Consider the following 21,609-nt stretch of genomic DNA (forward strand, 5'->3'; position numbering starts at 1 on the left):
CAAATCTGTCCTGGAGGAAGTGCAGCCAGAATGCTCCTTGGAAGCAAGAATGGCCAGACTTTGTCTCACCTACTTTGGTCATGTTGTCAGAAGGACCATTCCCTGAAGAATGATATCATGTTTGGTAAAGTGGAGGGTCAACGAATAAGGGGAAGGCCCTCAATGAGATGGCTGGACACAGTGGCTGCAATGATGAGCTCAGGTATAGCAAGGATTGTGAGGCTGGCACAGGACTGGGCATTGTTTTGTTCTGCTGTGCATAGGGTCACTATGAGTCAGAGATGACTTGATGGCACCTAACAACAACAATAACAACCATAACAATGCCTGAGTGCTAATCAAAATATAAACTGGTAGCTGAAACATTTTTTCAAAGCTAATACTGTTAGAAAGTTAATCTATTCTTCAATGTTGTGGTGGCAATGCTACTAAGAGTTTGGTTAAACTGGGATTTTCTTTAGAATATGTTTGAGTATATTCCTGTTCCTCAGAATTATGAACATATATTCAGCAAACTATATTCTCCTGAATGATATCTTACTGCCTTCAAGTATCAAAGCTTTATGCAAGCCACTTTGATTGAAAATCCTTTCAATTGAATTATTTCTCTGCTGTCTTAAACAGAAGGTCTTAATTTACTTACCTGCCTATGGTTTGTTAGATTCCATTCATTCCATGTTTTGATATTACTTGATCCTGTGTCCACTTTATGAATTTTTCTGGATTTTCCCTTTTGATCCATAGTCAGCTCTTCATTATGTTGCATTAATGTTCCCTTTTCTCCGTGGAAGGAGTTCTGGTGGTGCAGTGGTTAAAACATTTGGCTGCTGTGGTTCAAACCCAGCAGCCCCTCCATAGGAGAAAGATGGGTCACTCTGCTGCCATAAAGATCAGCAGCCTTGGAAACCCCCAGGGGCAGTTCTGCTCTGCCCTGTAAGGTTGCTATGAGTTGGATTCACTCCATGTAGTAGGTCTGGATTCAGTTTTTCTTCTTGGGCTTACTTCAAGGAATCTGTTGTGCACAAGGGAAAAGAGATAAGTAGGTTGATTAATTTGTCAGATAACTTAATCACTAAGACTCAGAGTGAGGGTTTAAGAAATAAAATGGCTTTAATAGAGGGGTTTAAGTATGAGGTTACTAACAGAAGAAGCTCTAGATAAAATGTTCAAGTCTTAACCAGTATGATGAGCTATTAATTAAAAATACAGTTATATTAAATTGGTTTATTCACCTGTGGTCTCACTTGATAAACATAACAATCTCACACCTTCCTCAGTGGTATTTGAGAAACTAAATAAAGCTAAATTTGTGGTTAAAATAGATCAGCATAGTGTGACAAATTCTATTTTGTTACAAAACTAGTCCACACCTTTCCCTCTCAAAATACTGAATACCATTCTGAATATTATGAAAGCTTTATGTCATATTTAGTCTTTTGAGGCTAAGCTGTGAATACAAATCAGTTTCATTTACTCATTACTCAAGGTCTAAAAACAGTACAGATGTTTCTTTGAAAAAAAAAAGTAATGACTTAGATATCTATCAATTAAAAAGCATGTTCTCACTTTACTGACAGAATATTGTGAAAATTTGGCCCCAAAAGATCTTTTATTGTGTATTCAATCAGTCATTTGAACGCTAAATTTCCCTTAGCAGAAATTGATACAGACTTCCTTGGTAATGTTTTATATGCTTTTATGCTATTACACTATTTAGTATGCCACCAACAAGTGTATTATAGGATCAATGTTAAAGAATTGTCAAGGTGTCTGTTAAGCAGCTGTCACAGATGCTCTGCAGTCATCAAAGGCAATGCAGAATAAAAAACTGCCTCTTATATTAATTTAATTTCAAATTCTTTAGCCGTATTTGGGATTAGTATTTATAAGGGAAGAATGTGAAATTTATAAAAATAATAATTTTTTCCAGAGTAAACAAATGATGAATATTGAAACTTAAATTATGGAATAAGTTCATGATTTATACATTTAACTTGTCTAGTGTATTCAGATGAAATTAACTTGAGGATGAAGAATACTTCTGAGAGTTTACGTTAATGTCATAATATATATTAGAGCAATACAGGAGGTGTGGTTTGTAACAAAGGAGCTCTGGTGGTGCAGTGCCTAAGGCGTTTGACCGCTAACCACAGATTGGCAGTTCAAACCCACCAGCCTCTCCACGGAGGGAAGATGAGGCAATCTACTTCTAGAAACATTTACCACCGTGGAAACCCAATGAGGGTGGCTATGAATTGGAATCAACTTGATGGCATTGTGTTTGGTTTGGTTTGGTTTTGGTTTATAACAACATCATCAGCTCAGACTCTTTAATGACTGGATATTAAATCTTGATTGCTCCAAGTGCTCCTCTTTGCCTTCTCTCTCCACTACTAAACCTGCTTCCCATAGTAGATGTGCATGCCAGGAATGTCCTTGCTCAGTGAATTGGGGCAACCATTTACATACCACATGGGATATTAGAGATGCATTTGGATAGTCTGAACTGTCTCTGGGAGAGTCATACATACATGTGCTGTCTACTTCATTTTTTTTTCCCTCTGAGTTTTATCAGAACAGTAGTGTATATTTGATTAGTGTTAGAACTAAAGTAATTTGGACATAACCTAAACTTCTTTATCTTTTTTTAATAAAAGATGTATGAGTTCAACTTACTATTTCTTTAATAATCAATACTTCTTTGCAGATAATACATATGTGTCAAGTTCAGAAAATGATGAAGATGTATTAGTTACTACAGAGCCAATTCCAGTAATTTTTCATCGAATAGCAACAGGTAATAGGAGTACAAATATTTTCCCTTCTAAGTTAATGTTTTTTTAATGATAGTTTATTTTTCTTTTAACAACTGTGATAGATATTTATCTTCAGCATCTATAAATATGGTTTTCCATACAGGTTTTCTATTTAAAGTACATTAGTATGTTTTGCAAGTTATTTTGAATGCATAGATTTATTATTTAAATGTGTAATGTTTTCATTTGCTGTTGTGAAAATACATCCACACATAGTGACAGTGCTAGATAAGCTGAATATTTAACAAGCACATATAGGGCAAAATAGGTACAATAAAATAGGTCATGAAGGGGTCTTCAGTTTGACTGCATTTTTATGGACAATGAAAAATCAGACTAGCTTGTGAATTCTTTAACTCTCTACCATGATGTAATTTCAGAGTAGTCATTAATTCTCTTGCAAAGAAGAGTATCACCTGAGGGGTATTTTTATACTGAAAATTACTAATATTTGGTAAATGGCACCTAAAAACTAAAGTGAGTTTTTAATTATAACTTTCTTTCAGAATTAAGAAAAACAAATGACGTTAACTGCTGCTTATCTATAAAATCAAAATTACAGAAGGAAAATGGGGAGGTATGTAAACTGTATTTTATATTTATCCAAAACAATAGAGAGATATTTTAAATCTACTGTGTATTTGCAGTTAATATCACCACTGTTATTAAGATCTGAATTGCATATGGTAAATCAAATGAAACCCAGTCTTCTGGCTTAGGGAATTTTTTTGTGTGGTAAGGGGAGTGGCCGAAAATTAACTCCCAGAGGGACATTCTCTTTGAAATCATAGAAACGAGTATCTGGTTTAAATCTAAATAAAATTAATCCAAAAAAAATTTGCTTTCTATTCTTTCATCAAATAATGTGATTGACTGGGAAGTACTTGTGTAGCTTATATAACTATAAATTACCATATATAATTTTGATTGGACCCTTAGTATTCATTTCCAAAAAAATAACCTTTAGTCAAAGTAGCACATAGGTCAGTTATAGTCTTATTATTATTGGCCAGTTTTAAAAAGAAAATTCTCATACCACACATCATCTCCCTCAACTTAAAAAAAATTTACTTGAAACTATAAATCAATTTTAGGACTTGAAGCAAACAAGTGAGTGCAATTTGAGCAACATTTATTTGCTTTTAAAACTATGTATTAGATACCACCCTCCCTCTCAATTTCTATTATATCAGTCTTCCTTTTTCTTAATCTACATTGAGAATCACTGATTTAGTAAAACTCTTGCTAAAATCAAAACCTTGTAGTATTTTATAAAACCACAAACTGAAGAAGATTTGAGGCATTTGAATTGTGATATTGGTGAAGAATATTGAAAATACCTTGGACTCCCAGAAGACACACATTCAGATCTCCTTAGAAGCAAGAATGGCCAGACTTCGTCTCTTATATTTCGGTCATGATATCAGAAGGGACCAGTCTCTGAAGAAGGATATCGTGCTTGCTAAAGTAGAGGGTCAGTGAAAAAGGGGAAAGACCCTTAATGAGATGGATTGACACAGTGGCTGCAACAATGGGCTCAAGTACAGCAAGGATTGTGAGGATAGCACAGGACCAGGCAGTATTTTGTTCTGTTGTAGATAGGGTCACTATGGGTCAGTACTGACTTGATGGCACTTAACAGTAATTCCCTTTTCTGTGTTTTTGTTTTCCCAAGAATTTCCAAATCAGTTTACAAATTTAGGGATGATTGCAAAGCATTGGATGAATGGATCCTTGTCTAGAAAGGAAGCTGCTTTTCTCCTGACCACCTAGTAGAGCAAACAAAGCCAAACCCACTGCCATCAAGTCAATTCCAACTCATAGTGACCCTCATTGGATTTCCAAGGCTGCAAATCTTTACAGAAGTAGATTGCCTCATCTTCCTCCTGCAGAGTAACTGGTGGATTTGAACTGCTACCCTTCTGGTTAGCAGCCAAATGCCTTACCCACTATGCTGCCAGAGCTTCTTTAATAGAGCCAGGGATAGGAATACCACCATTAGTTTAATTAGTAAGTAGTCATTTCAATAAGTTTTCACTTTAGACACGTAACAGATGTGGTTCAGCCCATTGGAAACTCAAAGTATATTTAATTAATCTGAAATACAAAACAAATAATTTCTGTAAACTGTACTCATTCTCTTCATAATGTGATTCATATTTTTTTCCACAATTTGGTTAATGTATTGTGGATTCAGAGTGTCTTTTCTTTCATTCCATTGTGTAGAGTTTCCTTGGAAGTGACAAAAATCTCAGATAAATAATGCTGAAGAACGTTTTGATAAAGAGCTGGTCAAATGTTTTATAAGGACAAAAGCAAAGCTGCAATTGATTATACTAGATTTTTAGTATGTAGCAAATATTAAATTATATGACTCTAATTTCAGTGGAATAGCATTTTTTAACAGAAGATGTGCATAGAGCTGAATACTCCCACAAAACTAGTCATCTACCTCTTACTCCTTTTTCTCATTGTATTGTACCAAGAATGTTTTTATATAAAATCCACATAATGTGCTCAACATGTGCATATTGAAACTATTTGCTACTTTTTTTTCAAAATGAAGCAACTTTTTTGGTCATTAAAATTGTCGTTTCACTCCATTATTTTAAGGAGTCAAGACAGAATAGTACAGTGGAAGAAGATTCTGAAGGTGATAATGATTCTGAAGAATTTTATTATGGAGGACAGGTAAGAAAAGCTGACCTTGTAAATATGCATTATGAAGGTTAGCGATAGCCAAATATATCCTACTGAAAATCAGTGCCTGGGAGAAGAAACTTATGTACTGGCCATGGTTCTAAATAGGAAATACATATAATTTATCTCTTGCACATTTTCTACATATTTTCAAAAATTAAGGCTACCTTTGTGTTTTGGTTATCTAGCACTACTCTAGCACAAGTACCACAAATGGATAGCTGGAACAAACAGGGATTGATTCCCTTACAGTTTGGGAGGCTAGAAGTACGAGTTCAAAGTGCCAGCTCTAGGGGCTGGGTGATCGCCCCATGACTTTGGCTTCAGCTCTACCTCTTGCTTCTGGCCCACTGGAGCTGGAGGCTTCTCTTAATTCAGGCAGCTGCTGGCTGCTGAGGCTGACAAACCAAAAGTCAACAAGTAAAATGGCGCAGTTCCAAAATTATCAAGCAACACCACAGCCACTAGTTCAAATCCAAAAATAGTCTCAAGATCGGGAGACAACCTGGCAGTCAACCGAGATGAAGACTCAGCCAAATGCAGGATACAGATGTACCAAAAGGCTCAAGACCTTGCTCAAAGCTTTTTCTCATGCTGGAAGCAGACTGCATGCCTCGGGCAGCTCCACTGTGGAGATGATTGCCAGTCTCGTCATGGGGAGTAACTATATCCAGCTGCCCAGCCACTCAAAACCAGGCCCAACCAACTTGACACATACCTTTACTATCACATTTTGTAATGCTTTTGTTAACTGCAATAATTTATTACATTGAAGTTGATTTAATTCATTATAGAGATTTTGCAGGCAGCAAAATGTTTTATCCTTTTAACTTTTATATTACTATACTTTTAACTTTTATATTTCTTAAGCATATTACATCTAATCAATATTTTGAAATGATGACACATCTACAAAAGCATAGATGATAAATAACTGCTATAAAAAATGAGTTTCTAATTATTGAGCATCCTCATTATTATTTCATTTCTATTATTGTTCTGCTTTACCCTCTATATTAATGTAAATTATTTGTTGAAAATCATGTTATGATGAAATGTAAATACACAAAATAGCATGTTTGTTGTTTGTTTGTTTGTGCCGTTGAGTCGGCCCGACTCATAGTGCCCCCTCCTTGGGTTTCCGAGGCAGTATCACTACGGAAGTAGGATTGCCCAACCTTCCTTCCGAGGAGTGGCTGGTGGGTTTGAACCGCCAGCCGTCTGGTTAGCAGGCAAGTGTCTTAGCCACTATAAATATGTATATATGTATGTGTATGTATATATGTTGATATGTGCATATATATGTATATGTCTATATATAAATTTTAAATTTCAACTTTATCCTGAAAATTTTAAATTGAGAAAATAATTTTAGTATATGACTCTATAATATGCCTTGTTCTTTCTGTAAACCTCTTGATCAAATATGTACTACTATTTTGGTAGTATAATGGGAGCGAACTCTGTTAAAGAGAGACATTAAATGTGAAATTGTTATTATGTAAAGTAATGCAAATGAGCTTATTCATTGAGAATAAAGGATTAGTAATTTGTCATTCAAGGATATTTGAGGCAGTAGAGATAACGGCAGGAGCTCTGGTTGCATAGTGGTGAAATATTCACTGCAAACTGAAAGGTAGAGTTTGAACCCACTGGCTGCTCCAGGGGGAGCTCTGGTGGCGTAGTGCCTAAGGCATTTGACTGCTAACCAGAGGCTGGCAGTTCAAACCCACCAGCCACTCCACAGAAGGAAGGAAGGAAGGTTGGGCAATCTACTTCCATCTTAATAGTGCTTCGGAAACCCACGGAGGGGTTGCTATGAGTGGGATCCAACTCAAAGGCAGGAGAAAGATGTGGCTGTTTGTATCTCTAAAAGATCACGACCTTGGAAATTCGTATGGGCAGTTCTCCTCTGTCCTACAGAGTCACACTGAGTTGGCCTTGACTTTAAGGCAATGAGTTTGGTTTTGGATTAAAGATAATGGAGGTAAATGAAACTAGTTTTGTTTTTTCCTCAAGGCTTTCCTCTTTAGCAATGGGATATCTTTCCTACTGAAATGATTCTTTTAACAATATAAGGCTTTAATATTTATTCAAAGGATTTCTTCCAGTTTTGCTTTCTGAAAGAAAGATTGGAATTGCATTTCTCATTTGTTTACATGGCTAACTATTACAGAGGGCATGTAAATGATTTCCTTTAATCTGGAAATTCAGTCTGGAAGTTTTCTGGATTTTCTGCCAGACACTTATTTTATTTCTTTTTTGACATTCTTGTTTTCTTTCTATTAGAATATTTTAATTTTACTTTTTAAAACATAATGAGTTATTCAAGATGCATATGAATCTAAAAGCTAGTGAATATGCTGCTGAGTTATCTTTTTTCTTTCTTTTTTTAATGAATCTGACACAGAAAATATCCAAGCCAGAGCTCCCAGAGTGATCTGTCCATGAGCATGTTTGTGTTTGCATTCTTTTGAAGTCATTTCTAAATCCTGCCTTTCCATCAGGTAAACTATGATGGAGAACTGCACAAGCACCCACAACTGGAAGCAGATTTGTTGGCAGTGAGAGAGATATATGGGCCACATGCGGTTTCTCTCAGGTAAATAAATACTTTGGTGAATAAAAACTAAAATTGTTTTGTTAGTCACTGGGATTTTGTATAGGTATAATTTTCTTGGCCTTAATCAGATCTGAAAAAAAATGTTTGAGAAAGGTTCTATTTTGTTTCTACTTAAAGAAAATAGCCTATTTATGACTATGTACATTTTTTTGGGGGGGGGTACATGTGATTTAAGATTACAATGATCACATTAAAGGCATTGGTTATTTTGGAGCATTAGTTTAATGAAGTATCAGTGTTAAATAGTGTCATGATTATTTCTAGTGATAGATTTAGCCAGCTAGGCCAATGCTCTTATCCTAAATCAAGGCCACATCTGTGTGAACAATAAAAGTATATAACTGTTGTTATCTCATGATGATATGGGATCTGGCCCTTAAAAAAAGTGAAAAAGAAAGAAAGAAAGAAAAAATAATTTTGCACAGTGTTTGTCTGAATTATAATGTATTGTATTCTGCAGTTGTGGTTGTTGTTAGGAGCAATATAGTTGGTTCTGACTCCTAGCAAACCTGTGTACAACAGAACGAATGAAAACTGCCTGATCCTGCACCATCCTCACGATTGTTGCTGTGTTTGAGCCCATGGTTGCAGTCTCTATGTTGATCCATCTCCATCGTTGAGGGTCATCCTCTTTTTTGTTGACCCGCTACCAAGCATGATATCTTTCTCCAGGGATTTACTGTATTATTTAATAGTAAACTTGCAGGACATTTAAAAATTATTTTTGATCACTCCAAAGATTGTACCATCTTTACTTACCTATCATTTCTCTCCTTAATGTAAGAAAACAAACTTCTCTCATAGTAGCTTCCAGAAGTCAGATGTGATAATTTCAGATTCCTGTTTAAATTTAAATTCTTTGAATGATTCTTTGCCTACAGAATAGTTGCATGTGAGCATTGAATTCCAGACTCCTCTCACAGCGTGACCTCAGTCTGGCATGCCAGTCTTTTATCTACCCAAACAGAATTCTCCCTGTTCCCCAAATACATCACACTCCCTCTTGACTTTGGGTATTTGCACAAGCTATTCTCATGTCACAGAGAGCACCCTTTGTTTAAGACCCATTCCCAAGGTCAGCTTTTCACTGGACCTTCTTTGAATCTCCAAAGTAGATTGGCTCTTCTGTCCTGTAGACTCCCATCATATTTGGCTCTTATCTCATTAATTATACTTCATGCGTCTTACTATATTATTTCTTTACTTCTCCTCCTCTAGGTTGTGAATTCTGTGAATGCTTGGGTCATGGTTTTTGTTGCTTCTTTTATTTTTGATCATGCTTGTATTCCAGTGCTTAACATTGCATATGGCATATCTGAAATACAGGCCACTGTGGGTTCTTGATTGTAATCAGAGACAGTATCCATGAAAGATGTTGACGTTGTCTCAATGAACATATCCAGATTTTGAGAGGGCCAACAGACTTTTCAATTCAGAAGTACAAATTTTATGGTTAAAATTTTTTCTTACACATTCTGTTCCATGTTCTCTATAGGCCCCAATCCTACTGTCATGTATAGATGATTATTTTCTTTTTTCCATGATTATTAAGCACCGGTGATTATCTATATTAGTATTGACAGTCATTAATAAAATTATTGATAATAACCAGCAGTTGAAATTAGAGAAATATTTGGAATTTTTTCAAAATTATAAATGGTTTTGATTTTTACCTTGGCTGTTCTCTTACCTATTAGAGTTTTGATTCAGTTTGAAACGTAATGAATGCAGACCACGTTCCCATCTGCTCCAGATTTTCTCTAGCTACAGAAGATGTTTCCAGAATAAATAACCTCCCAGAGGCCTCATGGTATAAAGGTTAATCAAAGCAGGACTAGTTTGATTTACTTAAAATAAATAAGAAAGAATTTACTATCTAGTCACAAGCACTGAGGCTCAGACACATGGGAAAAAGAGCCAGTTAGGCGTGAGGTCTTAGAATCATCTTCCTTGTAAAGTTCTAAGTCTATTGAAAACAGGCTGTTCTAATTAGCTGTTCTTTTACTTAATTGAGGCTCATAAGAACTTAATGGAGTTTGAAGAGCAAAACTACCTCAATATGCACAATAGGCTATTTGATGTCATTTTTTTTTAAGGTGATATCTAATGAGAAAGGCAGCTAACCACATCTAAGTTCTCTTAAGAGATGGAAATAACTGAGATTGCCTAGACTGAGGCAAAAACACCCTTAAGTAGCTTGAAAGAGAGGGTATAGAAAAAGGGAATGATGATAGATATATTATTTAAAAAAATTGAGTAGGTATGATGACCATCCTTGGCCATACCGCACAGAAGCAGAGTACCGTATGTGTTGAACCATTCAGGTCCGTAGGCTTTTCTATAAGAGGTGCATCGGTTCTCTGAGGAAAGGTGATTAACCCTTTGATCAGTGTGATTACAGCTCATCTTGCATCATGCAGCAAAATGAGGATGTTATGTTTTTATTTTGAAAGTATTTCCATAGTCATGAATTTATAAAGAAATACCAATCAATGCTATCTTTAAACAATTTGAGATTAATATTTGTAGAAAAATGGAAATTATGGGTCCTAAAATTATCATGTTGTTGTGAAAGAAATGGTTCTAATAATTTTCTTCTGAAATTTAAAACTGCCAGATAAAACATGTTTCCTTTCTGATCATACTGTCTTTCTTTTGTAAAACTGAAGCCATCTGAGTCATACTCCAACCTTTTTATTATGATTAATGCTTAATGCAGACTGGGAGATCCCAAGATTGTGACTGTTCCACCATTCAATCACTTTTGTTGGGTGAATAATTTTAAGAGGCCTGTTTGGAGTTGATGAGAGGACAAGGGAGTGTTGACTGTATTTTGGAGATTTGCACTTATGCCCCCTACCCATCATCTATGTCCTAAAGTAAAATTTCAAAAGAAAAAAAATTACATAAACCAGGGTCAGCCAATTTAATTTCTCTGGATTTCCATTGGGACTGCTTACAAATCTCTTGGTTCTCCTCTTTTGGGAATGTGGTAGGATGGTATTACCCTTTAATGTTGGGTGTGGACACACAACTTGCTTGTTAAGTGAAGTGTGAACAGAAGTGCACTGTGTGTGAGTTCCCCTGTCCACCAGACTCTGTCCCCTACGCACCTTAGTGACTAAAGTAAGGTGCACTTCCCTACCTTTCCTTACCAACAGTGTAGCATGAGTTGGATATTGTTTTGGTTACTTCAAGCCGCTTTAACAGAAAATACCACAAGTGGATGGCTTTAGCAAACAGGGGTTTGTTTATTCTCTTACAGTTTAGGAGGCTAGAAGTCTGAGTTCAAAGTGCCAGGCTCTAGCAGCTGGGTGAAAGCCGCTCAACCCTGGACTTCAGCTCTGCCTCTTGCTCTTGGCTCACTGAAGGTGGAAGCTTTTCTTAACTCAGGCAGCCACTGACTGCTGAGGGTGAGCAAACCCAAAGTTGATAAGTAAAAAGGCACAGTCCCAAGATTATCAAACAACATGGCAGGCCACTAATTCAAGTCCAGAAAAAGTCCCAAGATGGACAAGTCAGGGCAAATTGCTGAATGAAGACTTAGCTACATGCAGGATCCAAGCATGGCAAAAGCTCAGAGACCTGTCTCAGTGCTTCTCCTTATATGCTGGAAGCAGATCATACCCCTAAGGCAACTACTCAGCACATCCCTCTACCCGGACACTCAAAACCAGGCCCAGCCAAGTTGATACATAACCTTAATTACCACAGATATTAATCCTTTTTTGTATTAAGCCACTGAGATTTTGAGGCTGTTTAATACCACACCATAACTAATTCTACACTGAAGTATATCATACACCAAAACCAGATCTTGGACTTGATGTTGTAATATCCTGTCTAGCATATTGACTGTCTGCTCTCTGCCTCTAAAGGCTGGGAGAGGAAACATTCTGACCCTGAATATCAGGGGACAGTGATGACAAGAGGCACACAAAAGAAACAAAGAGGAGAGTGTTTTCCCAAAACGTAATCGAGATGTAAGCTTCAGATGCTCCAGTCCCCAGTAGTCACCTCTGCCTCAAAACCTGTGCTTGTTTCAAGCAAAATCAAGGATAAATAAATTGGGGGCAGCCTGGTAGCAACTGTTAATACTGTGCCTCTTATGCACCATCTTAGATGAACTTCCTTCCTTATCTGGATCTAATTTTTCAATTCATCTCAGCCCTGTTATCATTTAGCAAAATCTATTACTACCTTGGATATAGTCTCGCAAATGCCTTAGTCTGCCACGATTTCTTCCTAACTACTGAATTTACGTATTTTTGGCCCATTCACAAGCTTTTCTCCCACATACAGCAAAAAAACACACATTGAGTTGTTGTTGTTGTTGTGCTGTTGTTATGTGCCGTCAAGTCAGACCCGACCCTTAGTGACCCCTCCTTGGGTTTCCGAGGCAGTATCACTACGGAAGTAGATTGCCCCATCTTCCTTCTGAGGAGCATGCAGAAATAGCTATTGTACTTCAGTTACCATGAAAGAGTGTATGTTTCTTCATAAAATATGTTTTGCCTGAAAATATATCTTGTTAAAAGCAGAAATAACTAAATCGTAATAGAGGACAATTTTTTTGTGGCTGGGTTTCATGTATGTGTATGTGTACATGTATGCAAATAATATCCTTGAAAGCTGGTGAGGAAGGGCTAGATATCTAAAATATTTTATTACTATCACCAGCACAATTGTTGTTCATTTTCATCAGATAGTATTTTAAAAACATCACAACATCATATTGAATAGTCTAGTTATACAGAGAAATGAAGATCAAAATTTGTGACCTAACATTTAATAGATTTAATGTATTATTGTATATCTGTGAATTATTTAATGAGACTGTTGTTTAGAATAGTTTCATTAAAAAGTAAAAGAACAAATTGGCAAGAAGTCCCTCAAAAATACAAGTTTCTTGAAAAAATATTTCACACATTTTTTTTCCTTTTATTGTGGTAAATATATATGTAACAAAACATTTGCCATTCGATATTCTTCACGTGTACAGTTCATCCACACTGTCCATTTCTAAACCGTTCCATCACAATTACCCTGTCTATTAAGCAATGAGTCCTCTTTTCCTCCTCTTCCCCTGATAAAACTAGAAACATATTAGCCTCAAGTCAATTCTGACTCATAATGACAGAGTGTAACTGCCCCATACGGTTTCCAAGGCTGCAAATCTTTTTGGAACCAGACTGCTATATTTTTCTCCTGCAGCTGGTGAGTTTGAACTACTGACCTTTAGGTTATCAGCTGAGTGCTTAACCACTGCACCACCAGGGCTCTCCCACCCCTCCTGTCTGAGAACCACTAATAAATGTAGGTCTTTCTATATTTGCCTGTTCCAGATATTTCATATCAGTGGAATCTGTATTAATCTTTTTGTGACTATCTTATTTCACTCAGCATGACGTTTTCAAGGTTCATACATTTGCTCTTAAATAAACTGGGTTCCATGTAAATGGCCATATTTAAAGATACAGCTTTAAACAGTAGTCCACCTGTTATTGGAATTCTCACTAGAAGTCAGGCAGGAACACGTCTGGAGCAGATCTTTGAAAACCCTCAGCTCCAGAGGGAAACAATTGGATCAGATCACTTACTTGGATGCTGTTTCCTTCATCTTAGCAACAAATATTCAAGTTTAATTTGTGATCTTTTCACAGTGAATAAATACAGGCAGTACAAGAAATTATTTCAGTTATTAAAAACCCAATACAGCATTGAAAACATAATCAGATATCTAGCTTCATAATTCAAGTTGCTTTCATGTTTCAGGCATTCAACTTGACTTTGCATTTGCTATTCATGAAATCCTGGGCCTCTGAAAGTTATTCAGATATAGAAGCAACCCAGATGATTGAATCGCTCTATTGGGGCAAACTGTAATCATGCTTTGTAATCTCTCAGTGGGAAACACAAAATAACTGGCAGTATATAAAAAACAGCATCACAATGGAAATGGGTTTGCATACACCCTGTGTTGTTTGTGAATTCTTTGAAGTGTGGCATGAAAACAGAACAACAGCAAAAAGTGTAGCTATTTACAGATGTACACCTGCAGAACCTAGTTGATTGCATATCATTAAGACCTCTGCCTCCTTGAAAGTCTGTATTCATGCTCTGTGGTGCCTAAGGAGAGTTCTTGCTACCCTTTATTTCCCCCCCTCTTTTTTAAAAATAGCAATCAAGGGTATTACAAGTGGAAGGAAGATACTAACTCTTAAACTCCCTCATCCTCCCAAAAATTAAGAAACCAGTGAAAAAGTTTGAAAACTTTGTAGTAAATTCTGTTTGAACTATTTATGATAAAATAACTGTGGGTAAAGTTCTTACTGGAGATTTTTGTTGTCTTTGATTTCTTTCTCCCTGCTTCTAAACAATTTGAAGTCTTGACAATGTAAATAATACCAAACAAAAGTTTTCTCCCCTGATAAATTGGCAAAGATGGGAGAAAACATGCCTGGTGATGATGAGGATGTGGGGGAAGTGGGCCCTGTCTTAACCTGGCTGGTGGGATTATGAGTTGGTATAACGTTTTTAAAAGGTGTTGTTATTTGCTCTCGAGTTGGACCCAACTCATAGTGACCCCTCCTTGGGTTTCCGAGGCGGTATCACTAGGAAGTGGATTGCCCAACCTTCCTTCCAAGGAGTGGCTGGGTGGTTTGAACCACCAGCCTTCTGGTTAGCAGTCAAGTGCCTTAGGCAGTATGCTACCAGAACTCGTAATTAAATAATATCTATCAAAAATCCTAAACATAATCATGCTATTTGATTCAGAATATAAATTATTAGAAGATAGATGCACACAGGTTTTTATCCAGAGTACTATTTATGAGTATTTAGAATGTAATGTTAAAAAAAGTTTCTTAATGTGTTTTTTTATTGTTTTAGAAATATATAACAATATTTGCCAATGCAGTGTTTTTCATATGTATAATTTAGTGACATTGATTACACTTACAATGTTGTGCAACTGACACTAATATCTGTTGGTAATTTCTCCATCACTATAAACAGAACGTCAGTGATTCCTAAACTGTGACTCCTCTTCTCCCTCTGTCTCACCTGTTGTTCTTATTGTTGGTAGGTGCCATTGAATCAGCTCTGACTCATAGCAACCCCTGTGCGCAACAGAATGAAACAGTGCCTGGTCCTGTGTCAGCCTCACAATCCTTTCTATATCTGAGCCCATCATTGCATCCACTGTGTCAGTTCATTTTGTTGAGGGTCTTCCCCTTTTTCACTAACCCTCCATTTTTCCAAACATGATAGCCTTCTCCAGAGAATGGTCCCTTCTGATCACATGACCAAAGTAGATGAGATGAAGTCTGGCCGTTCTTGCTTCCAAGGAGCATTCCGGCTGCACTTCTTCCAGGACAGATTTGTTCATTCTTTTGGCAGTCATCGTACTTTCAGTATTCTTTGCTAAACCATAACTAAAAAGCTAAGGCTTTCAATGGCCAATTCTTTGAGAAGTATGGCCCCTTCCTTCTTCCAAGTCTTTCTTAATGGGGAACCTATGCTGAAACCTGTCCACTATGGGTGACCTGCTGGTATTTAAAATGCCAGTGCTATAGCCTCCAGCCTCACGGTAACACACAAGCTACTACAGTATGACAAACTGACAGATGAGAGGTCTTACCTCAAATACTGATAAACTTTGGTCTCTATATTTGCCTATTCTAGATATCTCATGTAAGTGAGATCATACAGTGTTTGCCCTTTTGCAATTGACTTACTTCATTCAACATGTTTTCAAGGCTCATCCATACTGTAGCTCTATCTGGACTTCCATTTCTCTTTATGATTGAATAATACTCCATTCTGTGTATATACCACATTTTGTTTATCCATTCATTAAATGAACATTTAACTTGTTTCCACTTTTCAGTTATTATGAACAGTACTTCAGTGAACATTGGTGTTTATGAATGCAACCTAATGTTTTACTATACAAGTATATTTAAACAGATATAGCCACTTACAGTTAGGATTTTGAAGAATATTATACAGTATAGAAAAACACTCATAAAGAGTGAAAAGCAAGACACAAAAGTTTATATATCATATACTGCATATATATGTATTCATGCTTTGCAGTGGATAGATAGATAGATAGATGGATTGAAATTGTCTGTCAGTTTTGTTGTGCTGTGGTGGCTTACATGTTGCTGTGAGGCTGGAGGCTCTGCCATGGGTATTTCAAACACCAGCAGGGTTACCCATGGTAGACAGGTTTCAGTGGAGCTTCCAGATTAAGACAGACTTGGAAGAAGGAAGGGGCCATCCACTTCTCAAAGAATTGGCCAGTGAAACCCTTATGAATAGCAGTGAAACACTGTCTGATACATTACTGGAAAAGTTTATGAATAGCCCTGAATGAACCATTGTCTGATATAGTGCTGGAAGATGAACTCAAAATATGACTGGGGAAGAGCTGCTTCCTCAAAGTACGGTAGACTTTAATGACGTGGATGGAGTAAAGCTTTCATGACCTCCATTTGCTAATGATAATGTCTCCTTGAAGACTAAGATGCACCTAACCCAAGGCATGGTATTTTCAGTCGCTTCATATGCAAGTGAGAGCTGGACAAGGAATACGGAAGACTGAAGAGGAGTTGATGCTTTTGAGTTGTGGTGTTGGTGAACAATGCTCAAAGTACTGTGGACTGCCCGAAGAACTAACAAATCTGTCCTGGAGGAAGTGCAACCGGAATGCTCCTTGGAAGTGACAATGACCAGACTTCATCTCACCTACTTTGGTCATGTTGTCACAAAGGACCATTCTCTGGAGAAGGATGTCATGCTTGGTAAAGTGAAAGGTCAATGAAAGAGGGGAAGGCCCTCAACAAGATTGACACAGTGGCTGCAGCAATGATCTCAGGTATAGTAGGCATCATGGGGCTGGTACAGGACCGGGCAGTGTTTCGTTCTATTGTACACAAGATCACTGTGAGTCAGAGATGGCTCGATGGCACATAACAACAACAGCAACAACAACATTTGCTGATGTAGCATTACTCAAAATGGGAAGAAACAGCTGCAAACAACCATTAATAATTGGAACATGGAAAGTACGAAGTATGAATCTAGGGAAATTGGAAATTGTCAGGCATGAAATATAACACATAAAGATTGATAATCCTAGGCATCAGTGAATTGAAATGGACTTGTTTTGGCCATTTTGAATCAGGCAATCACATGATCTACTATACCAGGAGTGACAAATTGAAGAGGAATGGCATGGCACTCATCATCACAAAGAATGTTTCAAGATCCATCCTGAAGTATAGTGCTGTCAGTGATAGGATAATATCCATATACCTATAAGAAAGACCAGTCAATACTACTATTATTCAAATTTATGCACCAACCACCAAAGCCAAAGATGAGGAAATGAAGATTTTTTTACCAACTTCTGCAGTCTGAAATTGACCATACATGCAATCAAGATGTGTTGATTATCATTGGTGATTGGAATGCAGAAGTTGGAAACAAAGAAGAATCACTGGTAGTTAGGAAATATGGCCTTGAGGATAGAAGTGACACTGGAGATTGCATGATAGAATTTTTCAAGACCAGCAACTTATTCATTGCAAGTAATAACTTTTTTCAGCAACACAAATGGTGGCTATACCAAAACGTGGACTTCACCAGGTGGAATACACAGGAATCAAATATACTACATCTGTGGAAGGAGGCAATGGAGAAACTCAGTATCTTCAGCCAAAACAAGGCCAGGAGCTGACTGTGGAACAGACCATCAGTTGCTCATATGCAAGTTCAAGTTGAAGCTGAAGACAAAACATGTCCATGAGAGCCAAAATATGACCATGATTATATCCCTCCTGAATTTAGAGACAATCTAAAGAATAGATTTGATGGATTGAATACCGATGACTGAAAACCAGATGAAGTGTGGAATGATACCAAGAACATCATACATGAAGAAAGCAAAAGGTCATTAAAAAGACAAAAGGGAAGAAAAGACCAAAATGTCTATCAGAAGAGACTTTGAAACTTGTTCTTGAACAGAGAGTAGCTAAAGCAAATGAAAGAAATTATGATAAAGGAACTGAACAGAAGATTTCAAAGAGCAGCTCAAGAAGACAAAGTCAGTTATTACAATGAAATGTGCAAAGACCCTGAGTTAGAAAACCAAAAGAGAAGAGCATGCTCAGCATTTCTCAAGAACTGAAAGAACTGAAGGAAAAATTCAAGCCTCAAGTTGTGATCTTGAAAGATTTTATGGGCAAAGTATTGAATGATGTGGGAAATATCAAAAGAGGATGGAAGGAATACACAGAGTCACTATACTAAAAAGAATGGTTGATGTTCATCCATTTCAGGAGATGGCATATAATCAAGAACTGATGGTCCTGAAAGAAGAAGTCAAAGCTGCACTGAAGGAATTGGAGAAACACAAGGCTCTAGGAATTGACAGAATACCTGCTGAGATATGTCAACAAATGGATGCCATGCTGAAGCACTTACTCATCTGTGCCAGGAGATTTGGAAGACAGCTACCTGGCCAGCTGACTGGAAGAGATCCATATTTCAAAGAAAAGTGATCCCACAGAATGTGGAAATTATTGAACAATATCAATATCACACGCAAGTAAAATCTTGCTGAAAATAATTGAAAAATGGTTGCAGCAGTATATTGACAGGAAACTTCCAGAAATGCAAGCTGGATTCAGAAGAGGGTGTGGAATGACAGGTATCATTGCTGATGTCAGATGGCTCTTGGCTCAAAGCAGAGAATATCAGAAAATGTTTGCTTCTGTTTTATTGACCATGCAAAAGCATTCGATTGTGTGGATCATAACAAATTATGGATATAACATTGAGAAGAATGGGAATTCTAGAGCACTTAATTGTGCTTTGAGGAACCTGTACATAGACCAGGAGGCTGTCACTGAAAAAGAACAAGGTTCTGCATGGTGTAAAATCAGGAAGGGAGTGCATCCGGGTTGTATCTTTTCACCATACTTAGTCAAACTGTATGCCCAGCAAATAATCCAAGCAGCTCAACTTTATGAAGGGGATGGCATCAGGATTAGAGGAAGACTCATTAACAACCTCCAATATGCAGAAAACACGACCTTGTTTGCTGACAGTGAAGAAGATTCGAAGCACTTCCTGATGAAGATTAAAGACTACAGTCTGTGGTATGGATTAAACCTCAACAGAAATAAAATGAAAATCCTCACAGCTGGTCCACTCAGCAGTGCCATGAAAAATGGAGAAAAGATTGAAGTTGTCGAAGATTACATACTGCTTGGATCCACAACCCACACCAACGGAAGCAGCAGTGAGGAAATCAGAGGATGTATTGCACTGGAAAAATCTGCTGCAAAAGACCTCTTTAAAGTGCTAAAGAGCAAGATGTCTCTTTGATGACTAAGGTGTGCCTAATCCAAGACATGGTATTTTCAATTGCCTCATATGCACATGAGAGCTGGACAATGAGCAAGGAACACCGAAGAAGAGTTCCGATGCTTTTGAGTTGTGATGTTGCCGAAGTATACTGAAAGTACCATGGACTGCCGGAAGAACTAACAAATCTGTCCTGGAAGAAATGCAGCTGGAATGCTCCTTGAAAGTGAGAAAGGCTAAGCTTCGTCTCACCTGCTTTTAGCATGTTGTCAGATGGGACCTATTCCTGGAGAAAGATATCATGCTTGGTAAAGTGGACGGTCAGAGAAAAAGGGGAAGACCCTTCTCAAGGAGATGGATTGACACAGTGGCTGTAACAATGGGCTCAGGTATAGCAAGTATTGTGAGGCTAGCGCAGGACTGGGTGGTGTTTAGTTCTGTTGTTTGTAGGGTCACTATGAGTTGGAGCCAACTCGACAGCACTTAACAACAACAACAACAAAATATTTATAAATGAAACAAACAGGAATGAGATCTGTGCAAAATGTTATAAAGGATTGTCTCCAGATAGTGGTATGACCAATGGTATTATTTCTTTTTCGTATTTTTCTATTTGCCACATTTCACATAATGACACTTTGTTATCTTTGTAATCAGAAAAAGTACGCATGCACGCACTGCCCTCAAGTCAGATCCGACTCATAGCGACCCCTCCTTGGGTTTCTGAGGCAGTATCACTGCGGAAGTAGTTTGCCCAGCCATCCTTCTGAGGAGTGGCTGGTGGGTTTGAACCGCCAGCCTTCTGGTTAGTAGTCAAATGCCTTAGGCACTATGCCACCCGAGCTCCTTCAGGAAGAGTAGATGTATATTATTGGAAGTCACATAAATAATATTTTATAAAAGTTTTACCCAAAATCTGTAGATAATAGTTTAGTATTCTACTTTTTCTATTTCTGTTTTTTAAAATCTAAGGCCTCTTAGTTTCCATCCTTTTTTATAATCTACTTTTACACTAAATAGTTTATTTGGAACTGGTGGAACCAGTTTATAAATACTTTTTATACCAACTTCTTAAGTAATTGGTAATTTTTTCATCAAATCCATAGGGGGGAAAAAAACAGTAAAGCTTATACATATATATAGAGAGAGAAATTTATCTTGGGAAAATGGCTCGCACACTTACAGAAGCTGGCAAGTCCAAAGTTCTTGGATCAAACGTCAAGCTAGAGGCTTTTCCCAACTCTTGCAGCAGCAGAGGCTGAGGAGCTCAAGGTTGGAAGGCAGTATATTGGCTGTTGACTCCAACGAATGCCGAATCCAAGATTTCCAGGCCGAATGGTGGATTGTTCACTCATAGACAGATGTAGGCAGCATAGCAGAATCCACAGAAGAGTGTCTCTTTTCCCAGGATGTCCATAAATATACTGGAAGCAGGCTACACCCCTAGGAAAAGTCCCTTTCAATGGATTGACTGCTCAAAACATATTTATCTGATCCCATCATGGGAATAACCACATCACAACTGCTTAAACCACACAGAATTGTGGTTCAGCCAAGTTGACACACAGCTCCAACTATCACACTTTGATTCCAGTTTTTGCTTTCACACATATCCTCCTGGGTAACACTTGTTACTATATTCTTAGGATTAATTCTTATATGTGGAGTGATTGTAGTCAAGGTATATGTATGCTTCAAGTATATGTATTTTACCTATATAATTAGAGAGAGGCTAACAAGATTGTTTTTAAATATATATATCTATATATATTTGGGGAAAAAAAAAAAAAACCCTCATTAACTGCTTATTGTCTTAGTACATTACTCTTTCTCATCAACACCAAATTCTAGTTCTGGAGCCTTGTTTTGTCTGAGTCAGTGTTTTTTGTGAGGTCCAGCTTCTGCTTTTTTCCAACCTTATAGATCTTCTCTTGAGCATCATTAGTGATTGCTCTTCTTCATTGCGTTTAGTGGCTTTCCCTTTTAACATGCCTAACCATAAACCCACCAGCCACTCCTCGGAAGGAAGGTTGGGCAATCCTACTTCCGTAGTGATACTGCCTCGGAAACCCAAGGAGGGGTCGCTATGAG

At 37.4% G+C, this 21,609-nt stretch overlaps 1 protein-coding gene across 1 annotated transcript in view; it reads left to right on the plus strand.

Moving 5' to 3' along the window:
- The window catches only part of PARP8 (poly(ADP-ribose) polymerase family member 8), a 322,141-nt gene that overhangs the window by 194,928 nt on the left and 105,604 nt on the right, over window positions 1–21,609 (plus strand). The window contains 4 exon segments of the mRNA XM_007950553.2: window positions 2,708–2,797; window positions 3,323–3,393; window positions 5,430–5,507; window positions 8,024–8,118. Coding sequence (XP_007948744.2) covers window positions 2,708–2,797; window positions 3,323–3,393; window positions 5,430–5,507; window positions 8,024–8,118 — 334 coding nt within the window.

The sequence above is a fragment of the Orycteropus afer genome, unplaced genomic scaffold (assembly GCF_000298275.1).
Source record: "Orycteropus afer afer isolate SDZICR_OR568_19922 unplaced genomic scaffold, OryAfe1.0 scaffold00277, whole genome shotgun sequence".
NCBI lineage: Eukaryota > Metazoa > Chordata > Mammalia > Tubulidentata > Orycteropodidae > Orycteropus > Orycteropus afer.